Source organism: Rhododendron vialii, chromosome 7a (genome assembly GCF_030253575.1).
Source record: "Rhododendron vialii isolate Sample 1 chromosome 7a, ASM3025357v1".
Classification (NCBI taxonomy): Eukaryota; Viridiplantae; Streptophyta; class Magnoliopsida; order Ericales; family Ericaceae; genus Rhododendron; species Rhododendron vialii.
In genome coordinates this window covers 40,833,665-40,846,445 of record NC_080563.1, presented here as the reverse complement: position 1 = coordinate 40,846,445, position 12,781 = coordinate 40,833,665, and the positions used below count along the sequence as shown (strand labels likewise).

The following is a 12,781-nucleotide window of genomic DNA, read 5'->3' as shown; positions in this document are numbered from 1 at the left end:
ACTTTTTATATCGTACGCACGTACACATATTTTTTGGCTCATTAGTAACGCCCCAAATTCATTTTTAGAGTGTACAATAAACTTCTCAGGCAACGCATTCGTGATGAATCCAAGCACTGTTATATACTCTATTAAATCATGTTGATGATATAATGGAGAGGAATGCTAATTCCAATTTAATTTACATTTTTCTAAATTTTTTGTTTGAATCAACTCAGGCCTTCCAATGAATATGCATTCATCATGTAATTCCACTCTACTAGACAATTGTTGTCTGGTAAGGGGCAAGATGACCCTTTTAACACATTCTCAAACCCAAACTTTCCGATGTGGGAGGCCAGCCCACGACACAAGCCCAACAACCTCGCCCATCCTTTGGATTACTCCATCTTTTTAGATTTTTTTGCTTGCTCGGTAAATGATCAAGTTGGGCCATTGGGCCTGTGCCCCCAAAGTGTAAAATAAGTTGTGTGTGGTTTACAATGGGCCCCTGATATTGTTATATACATTTTTTTTTTTTTTTTGACATATGCATTGGCCACTGGGTACTAAAAGAACTTAAGGGGCCTTGGTTTTTGCAAATTTTCTGGGAGCCCAAGGTAACGGGCTCTAGGGCCTTAGCCCAAGCTTGGCTCTGGTTCAAATTTAGTAATTCCACCTATCAATACTGATTTTCACTTGAAAAGAAAACAATTTTTAATTTTTTTCAGCTTTCATCTTTCGTTCAAACTTAGTAATTTCACCTATCAATATTAATTTTCACATGGAAAGAAAACAATTTTTAATTTTTTTCAGCTTTCAGCTCTCGTTCAAACTTAGTAATTCCACCTATCAATACTGATTTTCACCGAGAAAGAAAACAATTTTTAATTTTTTTCTTGTTTCTTGTTTCTTGTTTCTTTTTAATCTTTTTACAACTTTATTCTTAGATTAATAATAAAATCTATCTTTTGCCGATAAAGAATTGGAAGCCGGGCATTTTCCAAGTAACCCAGGTGAAAAGTTGGAAAAAGGTACCACGCTAAAAATCAACAGAGTAGTGGGGGAGAGAAAAAGTGTTTACATGAATCGTCTGGACCACAATCTACTGGTCGGTGGATTATTAAACATAATCCCGAATAAAAAATGGCTGAAGAGCCATTCCATATAAATCGGGAAATACCACTAGTTTTATAATTTTATGGGTATTATGCAGCAAAATTCAACGAACCTCTTCAAGTTTGGATCTTAATTTGGATGAGAATGAGTGAGCTGTTATTATTCCTTCATCTCCCTTGGATGACAGCAGCGCAACTAAATGTGGTGGGCAAGAAAGACGTTAAAAGGGTCGGTTCTGATTTTCGAATTGCTTGGATCTTTATTGAGCGTAAAGAAAATGTGAGAGTATTTGCATACAGAATTTGATATTTGGAGTGTAGGGGTAGACTCAGGCGGAAGAATTGACATAGGCCTCATACCATATGAGAGATGCGTTACAAATAACCGTTGCATTGGAAAAAAAAATCGCCCGCCACATGTTTTCTATAGTTTCTTTCCTCTTGTATTATCATCATTAATGAAATTGTACTATTACTTTAGTTGTTAAAATAAATAGTTTCTATGGTCAACATTCCCTTGATTGGTGAGATTGGCATCTCTTTCCCTTTAAAATAAAGGGCTAAATTCTGCACCTTGTCCCTATAGTCTTAACAAAAAACAAAAAAAAAAAAAGTCGGAGATTATGGTTTCAAATTCCATTAATTTGAACTATATTATTTTCATTTTTCATCATTAAACCAAAGAAGCATGTTTGTTATCCACATCCAAAATCACTAAATAAGCAATTAAGTAGGGAAAATTTACAATATACACTCCTTAAAATGGTGTACCATATGCACCTATTTTATGGTTCGTTCATAACATTTTAGCGTGTTTTGTAACTTTTGTTTTATAATTCATAACTTTTCAGCAATACGATTCGTAACATTTTCATTATAATTCATAACTTTTTGGTGTATCTCGTAACCTTTATATGATTCTTAACTTTTTAGCAATACGATTCGTAACATTTTCTCTATAATTCATAATATTTTGGGGGTGCATATGATACACACTCAAATAAGAGATATGTATTGTAGTCTTTCCCAATTAAGTAGTAATGATGACCCAAAATAAAAAATAAAAAAACAAATGAGCAATTTAATTGTCAAGCATTTTTCAAGATGTCTTATAGAAACGAATAAAAGTTAAACCAAACCAAACGAGGCCTATAATCTCTCTTTCCACCATTGGTTAATATAATTTCAAGCACGAAAATGATGCATTTATACTTTTATTTTTCACACAATTTTGACCCAATGCAAAGCAATAACGTTCATTATTGACTCCTCTAATTTCATCCATGTTTCATTTGGTTCCTCCGTTTCAAAATTTTCTCTCTTTCGGTATGAAGAAATAGTATTGGGTAGGGCTGTAAATGAGCTGAGCAGCTCGCGAGTTTGGCTCGGTAAGGGCTTGGTTAGGCTCGATTTGAAGGATAAATGAGCGAGCTCGAGCTTGATTTTGAGGCTCGGTTTGATAAACGAGCCGAGCTTTATCAAACCGAGCTCAAACCTAGCAGGGCTCGGCTCGAAATATATAGGTTCGGCTCGGCTCGAACATGCCAATATATAGGTTCACGAACAGGTTCGTCTCGGCTCAAAATATATAGGTTCGACTCGGCTCATTTAGCCAATTTTTCAATGTTAAGGCTGAAAAGTTAACGAATTCAAGCTCGAATTCGAGCCGAGCCGGCTCGTTTATTCCAAACCGAATGCTAACGAGCAGAGCTTGAGCTTTGTACATTCTTGTCGAGCCGAGCTCGAGCCAAGATTTTCTGGTTCGATTCGAACTCGAGCCAAGCTTGAGCCAGACAAATTTTGATCGAGTCGAGCTCGAACATGCCAATATTCGGTTCGGCTCGACTTGTTTACACCCCTAGTACCGGAATTGCGGGACATGACATAAGGAACATGAAGAAAAAAAGAAGAAGAAGCCAGTAATAAAAGTTTCAAATTGTCAAATTGATGAAACCTCCGGACCAAAGTGAAACCCTTCTAAAATAATGGGGACCAACAGTGTAGTACGTCTTCTTTACCAGTGCCACTCCTCCCGGATCCAACACATAGACAGCTTTCAGCCTTTTCTACAACTCATCTCAGCGCGTTCATCGCTCACATATGCTCCAAACAAAACCCAATAAACCTCTCTCATTCCAACAACAAAAAAGACACTTATTTTAGTAATTTTTAGCAATTACACTAGCCTATAAGCTTTCTCAGTTGCTGTTTGGACGCAAAATTTCATCTGGCTTTGATTTAGATTTCCAAGCAAAGACCTCAGCTTGAATTTAGTTTGATTTTTTTTCAGTAATTTAGTGAAATGGGTGAGGAGGACTCGGAGCCTAAAAGATCGAGGGGACTATGTGGGTGGTTCCTCGCCCTGTTAGTCTTGGGTGTCATTGCGGCTGCTATTGCAGTCGCCGTCAAAGTGAAGATGCACCATCATCACTCTGCACCCAAGTTGGGCCCTGTTCCCGGGCCTCCAGGCCCGGTTGTGAAGATGTACGGCGATGCTCTCACTCTTGCAATGCAGTTCTTTCAAGTACAGCAATGTAATTTTCTGATCCCTTGGTCCCTCCACTCTTTGGTCTGTTGCATTCAATCTGAAGATATGTTCTTTTGCTTCATTTCAGATCCGTAGCTTGTAAATTTCACCAAATTGATTTTCTAATGATAGGTTATATAGAGCTAATGATAGGTTATATAGAGAAAATAATGTCAGTTTCAGCTTCTCTTTGTGTGTGCTTTTGTTGTTATAATGTTACTCTAACTCAGTAATGAAGTGGTGTTAGTGGTGTAGATACACTAGTGTGTATGTGCATTGGTTTATGGTTCTTGACTTCTCAATGATTGGCATCTATGTTGCATGATTCTGGTCACTCAATCAATGCTTTTCTTAGTGTTTATTAGCAGTGTTGTCAAGATCCTTCGATACGCGATGTGTTTCTTTCGTAAGCCAAAGGTAATCTCCGGTTGGATGACGTGGACTTCAGCTGGAGTGATTTGACATTGAATAATTAAGTATGAGACTAACCCAAATTTAGATACTTTTTTTGTGGTGAAGAACCCTAAATTTAGATTTGATAGTTTGCGTAGGAATTTTGACGTTAAGTTTGGGAGCTCAATCATGATGAATTTGAAATGTTGAAGTGAAACACACCTTGCCAATTGTTATAGGTGAACAAAGACCCAATAGAATACATCTCTTTGAGTGTTAATTCATCTTCCACTCTAGTGTCACATACCACCTATAACTAACCTGTCCTATTTTTGGAAGAATTCAAGTTTTTTAATTTGAGTTCCACAACTTCCACATCTATGTAAACAGAACCTAACTCAGTGGATATGGGTACTCTTTTTAACATAATCGGAAGATTGAACTTTGTTTCCATTGTTTTTCTAACTTGGTGGAAAGAATAGAAATGGTAACCATGTCCGTTAAAATGGAATATTCCTAGGAGTGTTCAGTTAGGCATTATCATCTATGTTACATGGACTCGGGTGCAAGCATCGGATGCGGATGCAAGTCCAAGCGTTGAACCTTCCTAAACTTAAATCTTAGGATACATGGATATGTGTCCCCAACTTGGGTACGGGTACGGAGACACGTCTTGAACTCTTTTTTGTATTATATATTGCATAATTTTCTCAAATTATGTACTGTAAACTATGTTTACAAATGTAGTTAAACAAGAAAGGGTTAAGAAAATTATATTTTTGCTATTTCCCTATTTCTTGCCTATGTGAAATACTCGAAGTATCGCTTTTCTAGCTAATTTGATAGTCATTTTCTGTAAGTATCTTAACAATTAGAGGATCCGAGTGTCCAAAAGAATACGGGTGTCGGACACATCGACACGGGTACTTAAGCCAAAATGAAGGATCCATGTAACAAAGATTATCATTATGTCAATATCCTTCTACGGAAGTTGATAGTGGATTCCTATTGGTATTTTGGTCTTGCAGCTGGTAAGTTGGTAAATAACACAATAACTTGGCGAGGGGATTCAGCTCTTCAAGATGGCAGCGAAGCACAGTTAGATCTTTCAAGAGGAATGTATGACGCTGGGGATCACATGAAGTTTGGGTTTCCAATGGCTTTCACTGCCACAGTATTGTCATGGGCCATCCTCGAATATGGGGATCAGATGCAAACAGTAAATCAGTTGAATCCTGCTCAAGACTCACTTAAGTGGATCACGGACTTCCTTATTAATGCTCATTCCTCTGCGGATGTGCTCTATATTCAGGTCACTCTTATCTAAATCCTATAAAACTGCGTTCATCATTTTGTGAATCTACATGTGCGCTTGTTTACGGTCATTTTTTCCCTCCTAATTTACAGTTCGCTCTTTTTTTACATTATAAATCATATCATTTGTATGATTTTGAAATATCAATTGACTGAGCTGTATTCTAAGAGTATTTTTTCCATGATCAGGTTTTGTGGAGGTAAATTTATTTGTTTAATTTTATACTGTTTGTCTTAGAATAATAGAATGCATAGTTACATTTTTACTTGGAAGTAATTGATGAATCCTTGGAAGTGCCTACTGTAGTCTTCCCCCCAACACCCCCCCTCCTCCCCCCCCCCCCAAAAAAAAAAAAAAAACTAGCATACAGTATATATGTTCATCATTTTCTCGTGTCAAATAGTGATTCCTCATCATGTTAGCCTGGAAAGGACGTGCAAATGTTGGAAAACCACTTATCAAATATATATATTGTTGGAAAACCAATTTCCTTTCTTCACTGCAGATGGATTGTACTTATTATGCCTGTTTGATAGAGTTTGCAAAAATAAGTTTAGTGGTTTATATGTTGATTCTCTTTTATGGCAAGAGTAAGGCTGTTGTATTTATTTCTTTCTCACTTTTTTTTTTTTTTTTGTTCTTATAACGTTGGGTAGGTGGGTGATCCTGTAGTAGATCACAAATGCTGGGATAGGCCTGAGGATATGACTGAGGAAAGGCCTCTCACACAGGTGAACACTTCTTCTCCTGGATCAGATGTTGCTGGTGAAACTGCAGCAGCTATGGCAGCGGCATCCCTGGTTTTCAAGTCAATCAACTCCACATATTCAAGCTTGCTTCTACAGCATGCACAGGAATTGTTTACTTTTGCTGACGGGTATAGAGGTTTGTACAGCGAGAGCATTCCGGAAGTTCAGGCCTATTACAATTCAACAAGTTATGGAGATGACCTCCTGTGGGCAGCTAGCTGGCTCTATTTTGCAACGGGGAATCAATCATATTTTGATTATGTGACTGGGAAAAATGGAGTAGCTTTTGCTAACTGGGGAAATCCGAGCTGGTTTACTTGGGATAACAAGCTCGCAGGAACTCAGGTATATTTCAACTTCCTGTGAGATTGATTGTAAAGGATTTTACTGGTCTAGTAGCTCATTTTTGTGGACTCTAACTTGTTTACAATTTTACATCGTTTTATATTGTGTATTCTTGCATGCTTTTAAGGCTGGTTTTAGATCAAGGATTTAGGCAAAGAAAATGAAATGAAAATTTGAAGGATCAAATCGCTATGAGCCTTTAGATCCTTTACTTTCCAATTTCATTTTCCTATTTATTACCTAATTCCTTGATCCAAATAGAACCTAACTTAAGACAAATTGACCAAATTTTATAGCAAGTTGTAGAGATCGAGAATCATGATTGTCTAAGCGAAGTTCTTTGTTCAAAATTTGTCTAATCTTGAATGAACTTATCATTGAGTGTCTGAAGGAAAAATATTGAAAATCCTGTTTGTAATGTTCAATGTACCCTCAGTTTTGGCCTGAGAAAACAGTTACGAAACTTTATGTAGGTCTTGTTATCAAGGGTAAGTTTCTTTGGTGGACAAGGCTCCTCCAACTCAAGAAACCTTCAGAATTACATGAAAACTGCTGAGGCTGTCATGTGTGGACTCCTGCCTAAATCTCCAACTGCCACATCCAGCAGAACAGATAGTAAGCTTATATCCTGATGCTGCTTCTCGGTTTGGATAATCGTGCTTAATTTGAATAATCATGCAATGTAACTGACATCCAACATGTAAAAAACCCCGTTATTCCTTAGACATGAATCTGATTTTGATTATGAGTGATGCTAGGATGTTCCTGATATCAGGGAACACTAACTCAATGTAGCCAACAGATTCACATAGCTGACCCCAATTGATTGGGACGTAAGGCCCGGTACTCCTTCCTCTTTCCCCTCCGTGCACACATCTACAAGATAGGCCCTTGCCCCTGCACTACAACTAGAAGCCCCTTTACTAGCAATGGAAAACGCTAGTGTGGAGTGTAGCCTGTCCGGGCTAATGAACCCTCTTGGTTGGCTTTGCCGCGAGCACTAAATCAAGCAGGGGATCTTTGCCGCGAGCACTAAATCAAGCAGGGGATTTGAACTGAACCCCTAAACCTTGGTAGAATCAACCAAAACTAGTGGAAAAGTTTCTCCTATCTAAAATGTGTCACACAACTCACACTTGAAGGGGAAATTTATATGTTCATCTAACTCAATAGCATTCCAAAGTCGAATCTTCTTCATTCACATTTAGTTTTACTGCGTAGCAAAAAGGCTACAGTTATTACTTATTCATTGTTTTTAAATCAGGATACGTATCATGTATCGTTTTTTTTTTTCACTTATATAGTTCGTATCGAGATACGTATCGTGTATCTTAAGACACGTGTTTGTTGGAAGAGTAGGAGTTTCTATTGTGTAGTTAGACAATATTTTTGGAAGAGGGAGAATACTAAAGACAAGGGTGGGGAAGGGGAGTATTTGTTTTGCACTTGAACTCAAACTTGTTTTTGGCTTGGTACAAAATGGTCAGAACTCATCCCTATTTGTACTACTCCATGGAAACTCTAGTGCAAAGATATTTTCATACAAGATAAATTTTGAGATAATTCTAAAATTACACATGAGACTAATTCTCAAAAAAAAAAAAAAATTACCTCTAGATATTTCACAAGGATATTCTAGAGCTTCTAGAGCTAGATATTTTAGAGCTTCTAGAGCTAGATATTTATATCTTTTCGATAATATCTATCATATTTGGGTTTTGTCAATTGGAGTTTTGTCAAAATACTAAATTTAGTTTATGTTTTAACAACGTTAATCATAATTAAAATATAATTAAGAAGTAGATACACCTAATAACGCCAACAAACTATGCTTACATTTAAAAAAAATAAAAATTTAAGATGCAAAATTTCAAGTCTCTCAACTGGGGCATATTACATTAAGGCTTTATGTTCCTTTGTTAGGAAAAGAAAAGTAAGACAAAATACAATCGAAGTATGGTTCTTTCTTTTATACAAAACCGACATTGAGGTTGAATTTCTATCAAGGGTTTGAGATATGCCATAATTAAATCAAACGGCTTAGATTAATGTATTTGGGGTTCCGCTTCTTGAAATAAGGTCCGATTTTTTCGAATAAGTAATCGTAGGGTACATACAGAATTAGGATACGCGTATAAATTGTAGGATACACGGTCGTATCGTAAGATTTTTAAACAAAAAGAATACATGATGGGATACGTGTCGTTCCCCAAAGGAGACGATACAAATCGTAAGATATCTATCGTGTATCATAGGTTTTTAACAACTATGCTTATTATGCAAACTAGGACTTTTGGTTTGGGAAATTCATATGCAGATGTGATTGTTTGACTAATCATATGAGTATCTATTTGTAATTATGTCAGAACATATGAATAGACCATACAGAGGAGGAAGTTGGATTGATATGGAATATGGGCCTTGAGATTCCGTTAAACTCATCTCAAAGGAGCTGATTAGTGAATTTTGTAGAGGGAGTATGAACTAATGAGTCAAACTATTCTCATTACATAACATTACATGGGTTTCGTGACACATCCAATCAGGACATTTAACTGAATTGCTTGGTTTTGTTCATGGGATCTTCACAACTCACGATCATCAACATAATCTTCCAATGCAGGTGGTTTAATATGGATTAGTGAATGGAACCCTATGCAGTATCCTGTGGCTTCTGCATTGTTAGCTCTAATATACAGTGATTATATGCTCACATCCCAAACCACGAGTTTCTCCTGCAATGGAGATTCATTTGGACCGTCAGATCTCAGAAATTTTGCAATTTCACAGGTACCTGTTTTGATTGATTTAGAGGCAAACGGCCTCAGCTCAAAAACAACTAAATATAACTTTGCTCTATTCCTTAGACCCAAAAAGAACCAACTATAACTTTGTTCTATTCCTTTCTAGGCTGACTATGTCTTGGGTAATAACCCAATGAATCTGAGCTATCTTGTGGGGTACGGCGACCAATACCCGCAACATGTGCACCATAGGGGAGCCTCGATTCCAGCCAATGCCACAACCGGTTGCAGCAACGGTTTTGTGTGGCTCAATTCTACTGCACCCAATCCAAACGTTGCAGTTGGTGGGCTTGTGGGAGGTCCTTTTCTCAACGAGACGTTTATTGATTCGCGGAACAACTCAATGCAACTGGAACCAACCACATATAACAGTGCCCTTATTGTTGGACTTCTCTCCGGTTTGGTGACTACCTCATCTGTGGTCCAATCTTTCACATAAAGCGGCATGAGTACGTTATTGACAGGATTATGTTTGTAGTTGTATGATTTTTTTTTTTGTTCAGGATTTGGCTCTGAATAGTCTGATTTACATGGTGAATTGGTTCACCCATGCCTTTTTTTTTATTAATCACAAATGCTTAATTAGTTGTATTTTTCAAAGAATTCTCTAATTTAATTCTTCTATAGCAATGAAAGTATCAAGTTATGCTTATCAGAAAAGCTTTTGGTTGGTACCAATCACGGAATAGTGGAAGATGTTGCAGAACCAAGTGTGAGCAATGTGGCTGATGATCTCTATGGGGTTGTATTGTTAGAAAATCAACATTACAATGGGGAGGGAACCTCTTTTCTCCAAACAAGATTGCACTAATTCTAAATGGACTAAATACAAATGACAAAAAGATGATGAGTACATAATTTTGCAAACAACTAACCAAACTGATCACATCCACTTGTGTGATTCAAAATGGGACCCCTTTACAATCTTACTTTGATGATTCAAGTCATTCATTTTATTAATCTTGTTAAAAATCAAGCTAATCGAGTATATGATAAGAGTCTAGTCGTAGTAGATTTGTCATGAGAGAGGAATGGTCTTCAAATGGCTACTGGTTACATAATAACTGATAACTTGAAAGGCAGACACATCAATAGCAGTAAAATGAATGACTCGAATCATCAAAATGGGACCATAATTAGTCTCATTTTGAATCACCCCCACTAGGTGAGTGAACATCACAACATAGGGTCCTACTGATAATGGAACCCAGAACAAACTGGAAAACATAATGGATAGGGGCAAGCATTTGTGAAGCGAAGTCTCACATCATTTGGGTACCAAAGTAATATGAAGAATATAAGCGTGAGAGCACCCTTACTTCAATAGCTAAATTTTGGAGTGAGTTCTACCTAAGACTGTGTAACAACATCATTATACCAAAAAAGAAGCAAATAGGAAAGAAATAAGAAAATGGTTTTTACTTCATTTGGGTTCCAAATTTCCAATCATTTCCCTCAAATTTCAAAGGCAAGTGGCAAGTGCAATGTCCACATTGCACCCACTTTTAGCATACTAGTGCCCACTGTCTGCCCTTATCCACAAAGACCTGCAGGCTGCAGCCAAAGCACCAGAAAGAAGGACCCCCCACCACCACTTTCTTGCCCCTCTTTTGACTGCCCAATGACAAGTGCCTTTCAACTATTCAAAAAGGAAAAAGAAAAAAAAAAGAAAAAGAAAAAAAATATCTTGCCTTATGATATGATGTGGCCTCACCCATTGACCTGTCATGTGTAACCTAAAAAGTGTACATATAAAATGATAATGTTTGTGAATTCACATGAAAGATGACAAGGTCACAAAAATGAGTGCTTTTGTAAATAAAGTGATATGTTCAAATCATTAAGACAATGACTATTTGCAACTTTGCTAATCTTTAATAAGACCCACTTCACCTTTTTCCATTTGTTATCTTGGTTGACTAATTTTCGATTTCACTGGTTGCCCATGTTAGTTTCTAACCTATAACATTTGGAAAAGTTTCCAAGTGTTCCTAGAACATCGTCACAAGATACTTGCAGAGCCTTCTCCATCACACATTTTGTATATAGTTTCCACACCAATGTGTGTAGAAAAGGCCCCAAAGCACCACGTGATAGATTTCAAGAGTACTCAGTTGTCCATTGAAAAATGCATATATAAACCAATCTTTTTAAAAGATCAATAGTCCGTTGCCACCCGCTAGCGGCTCAAGATTTTTGAAGCGTCAAGAAATTACCTACTTCTAAGTTCTAACTGGATAGGATCTTGATGCATGTCGTTGTCTTCGACTCACACTATTGCCGAACTTGTTTTCGAGCTGCTCTTGCAATATGCGTTGGAAAGTTTGGGGCTCGTGTCCGGGATGAAAGACACAAGTTCTCATTGACAGCTGATTATTTGTTCGGTTGTATCTTTGCTTCTTATCTCCGCTTATATTGGGATGAAATAATTCTCGTGCGAGTGCGGTGAGGCGTTTGCTGAATGAAACAATTTCCCAAATTTTTTTTTGGAACACTGTGTGAATATGGCACGAAACTGGATAGTCGCCTCTAAATATCTCAAAATAATAGTATCCTATTATCCACGATTGCATTGCACGTGCATGGGCTATCAATTAGGCCAGTTTGGATGCGGAGAAAGAATTGAAGATATTAGTTAATAAGGGAATAAGATAGTAGGAGATATTAGTTAATAAGGGATACCCACAAGAGAGTAGGGGGATATTAAATAGTGATTGGTTTGGATGAGGTATTAGAAAATAAGGATTAAATAATATTTGGTTTGGATAAATGATAAATTGAGGGTATAAGAAATGGTGGATGATGTAAAAAGCTGTCAAATGACCATTTTGCCCTTGTGCAGTGTTAAGTTAGATTATTCATTACAATAAATATAAAATTGTAAAAATTAATTACTTTTTCATAATTAAGCAATAATAATTTAATTCAATAATAAATTAATTAATTTAATAAGTAAAAAAAATTAAAATTCTTTTTTTTAAAGTTTTTTTTTTATTTAATAATTTCGTGTGTTTTTAAGTGTGGATGGACGGGGTTGTATGGAACACATGGGCACAGGATTGTAGTGACCAAAAATTGTGTCGTTTTGGGGCTGCAAGGGATTGAGAAAAAAAAAAGCTGCAAGACTTGGTTGGGGGATACCTGAGCAAAAAAAATTAAGTATTCCAAATTTCAATCCATTTGAATTAGTGGGAAGATTTTATTTTTCTAATCATTTAATTTTAAAGGGTCATAATTAAATTTTGACTATAGGGCTTTCGTTGATTAGCCCTAAGAAAGTCGTAGAACTAAATATCTCTTAGGGCTAACTAACGAGAGCCGTGGAGCCAAAAATTAATTATGACCCTTTAAGATAAAATGATCAGAGAAATTGGATCTTCATATCGGTTCAAATGGATTGAAAATCAGAGCACTTAATTTTGTAATATATAAACTGTCGAAAGACGTTGAAAAATTAATATATAAACTATCTAAAGAGGTTGAAAAATTAAGTGTTCCAATTTTCAATCAGTTTGAATCAGTGCGAAAATACTATTTCTCGGATCATTTTA

At 36.6% G+C, this 12,781-nt stretch overlaps 1 protein-coding gene across 1 annotated transcript; it reads left to right on the top strand.

Moving 5' to 3' along the window:
• Positions 1-3,142: 3,142 nt before the first annotated feature.
• On the top strand, positions 3,143-9,890 carry LOC131334454 (endoglucanase 24-like). The gene is made up of 6 exons (XM_058369471.1): positions 3,143-3,631; positions 5,046-5,329; positions 5,989-6,426; positions 6,900-7,041; positions 9,050-9,216; positions 9,337-9,890. Exons 1-6 carry the CDS (start codon positions 3,400-3,402, stop codon positions 9,667-9,669), a joined length of 1,596 nt encoding a protein of 531 aa, XP_058225454.1. The 5' UTR covers positions 3,143-3,399; the 3' UTR covers positions 9,670-9,890.
• Positions 9,891-12,781: the final 2,891 nt, after the last annotated feature.

Bases quoted from the DNA above. Each gene is read 5' to 3' on its own strand.
- LOC131334454 (XM_058369471.1), top strand. From the start codon at position 3,400: ATGGGTGAGGAGGACTCGGAGCCTAAAAGATCGAGGGGACTATGTGGG. The intron at 5,330-5,988 runs GTCACTCTTATC...AACGTTGGGTAG, and splicing joins CGGATGTGCTCTATATTCAG to GTGGGTGATCCTGTAGTAGA. The intron at 7,042-9,049 runs GTAAGCTTATAT...CTTCCAATGCAG, and splicing joins CACATCCAGCAGAACAGATA to GTGGTTTAATATGGATTAGT.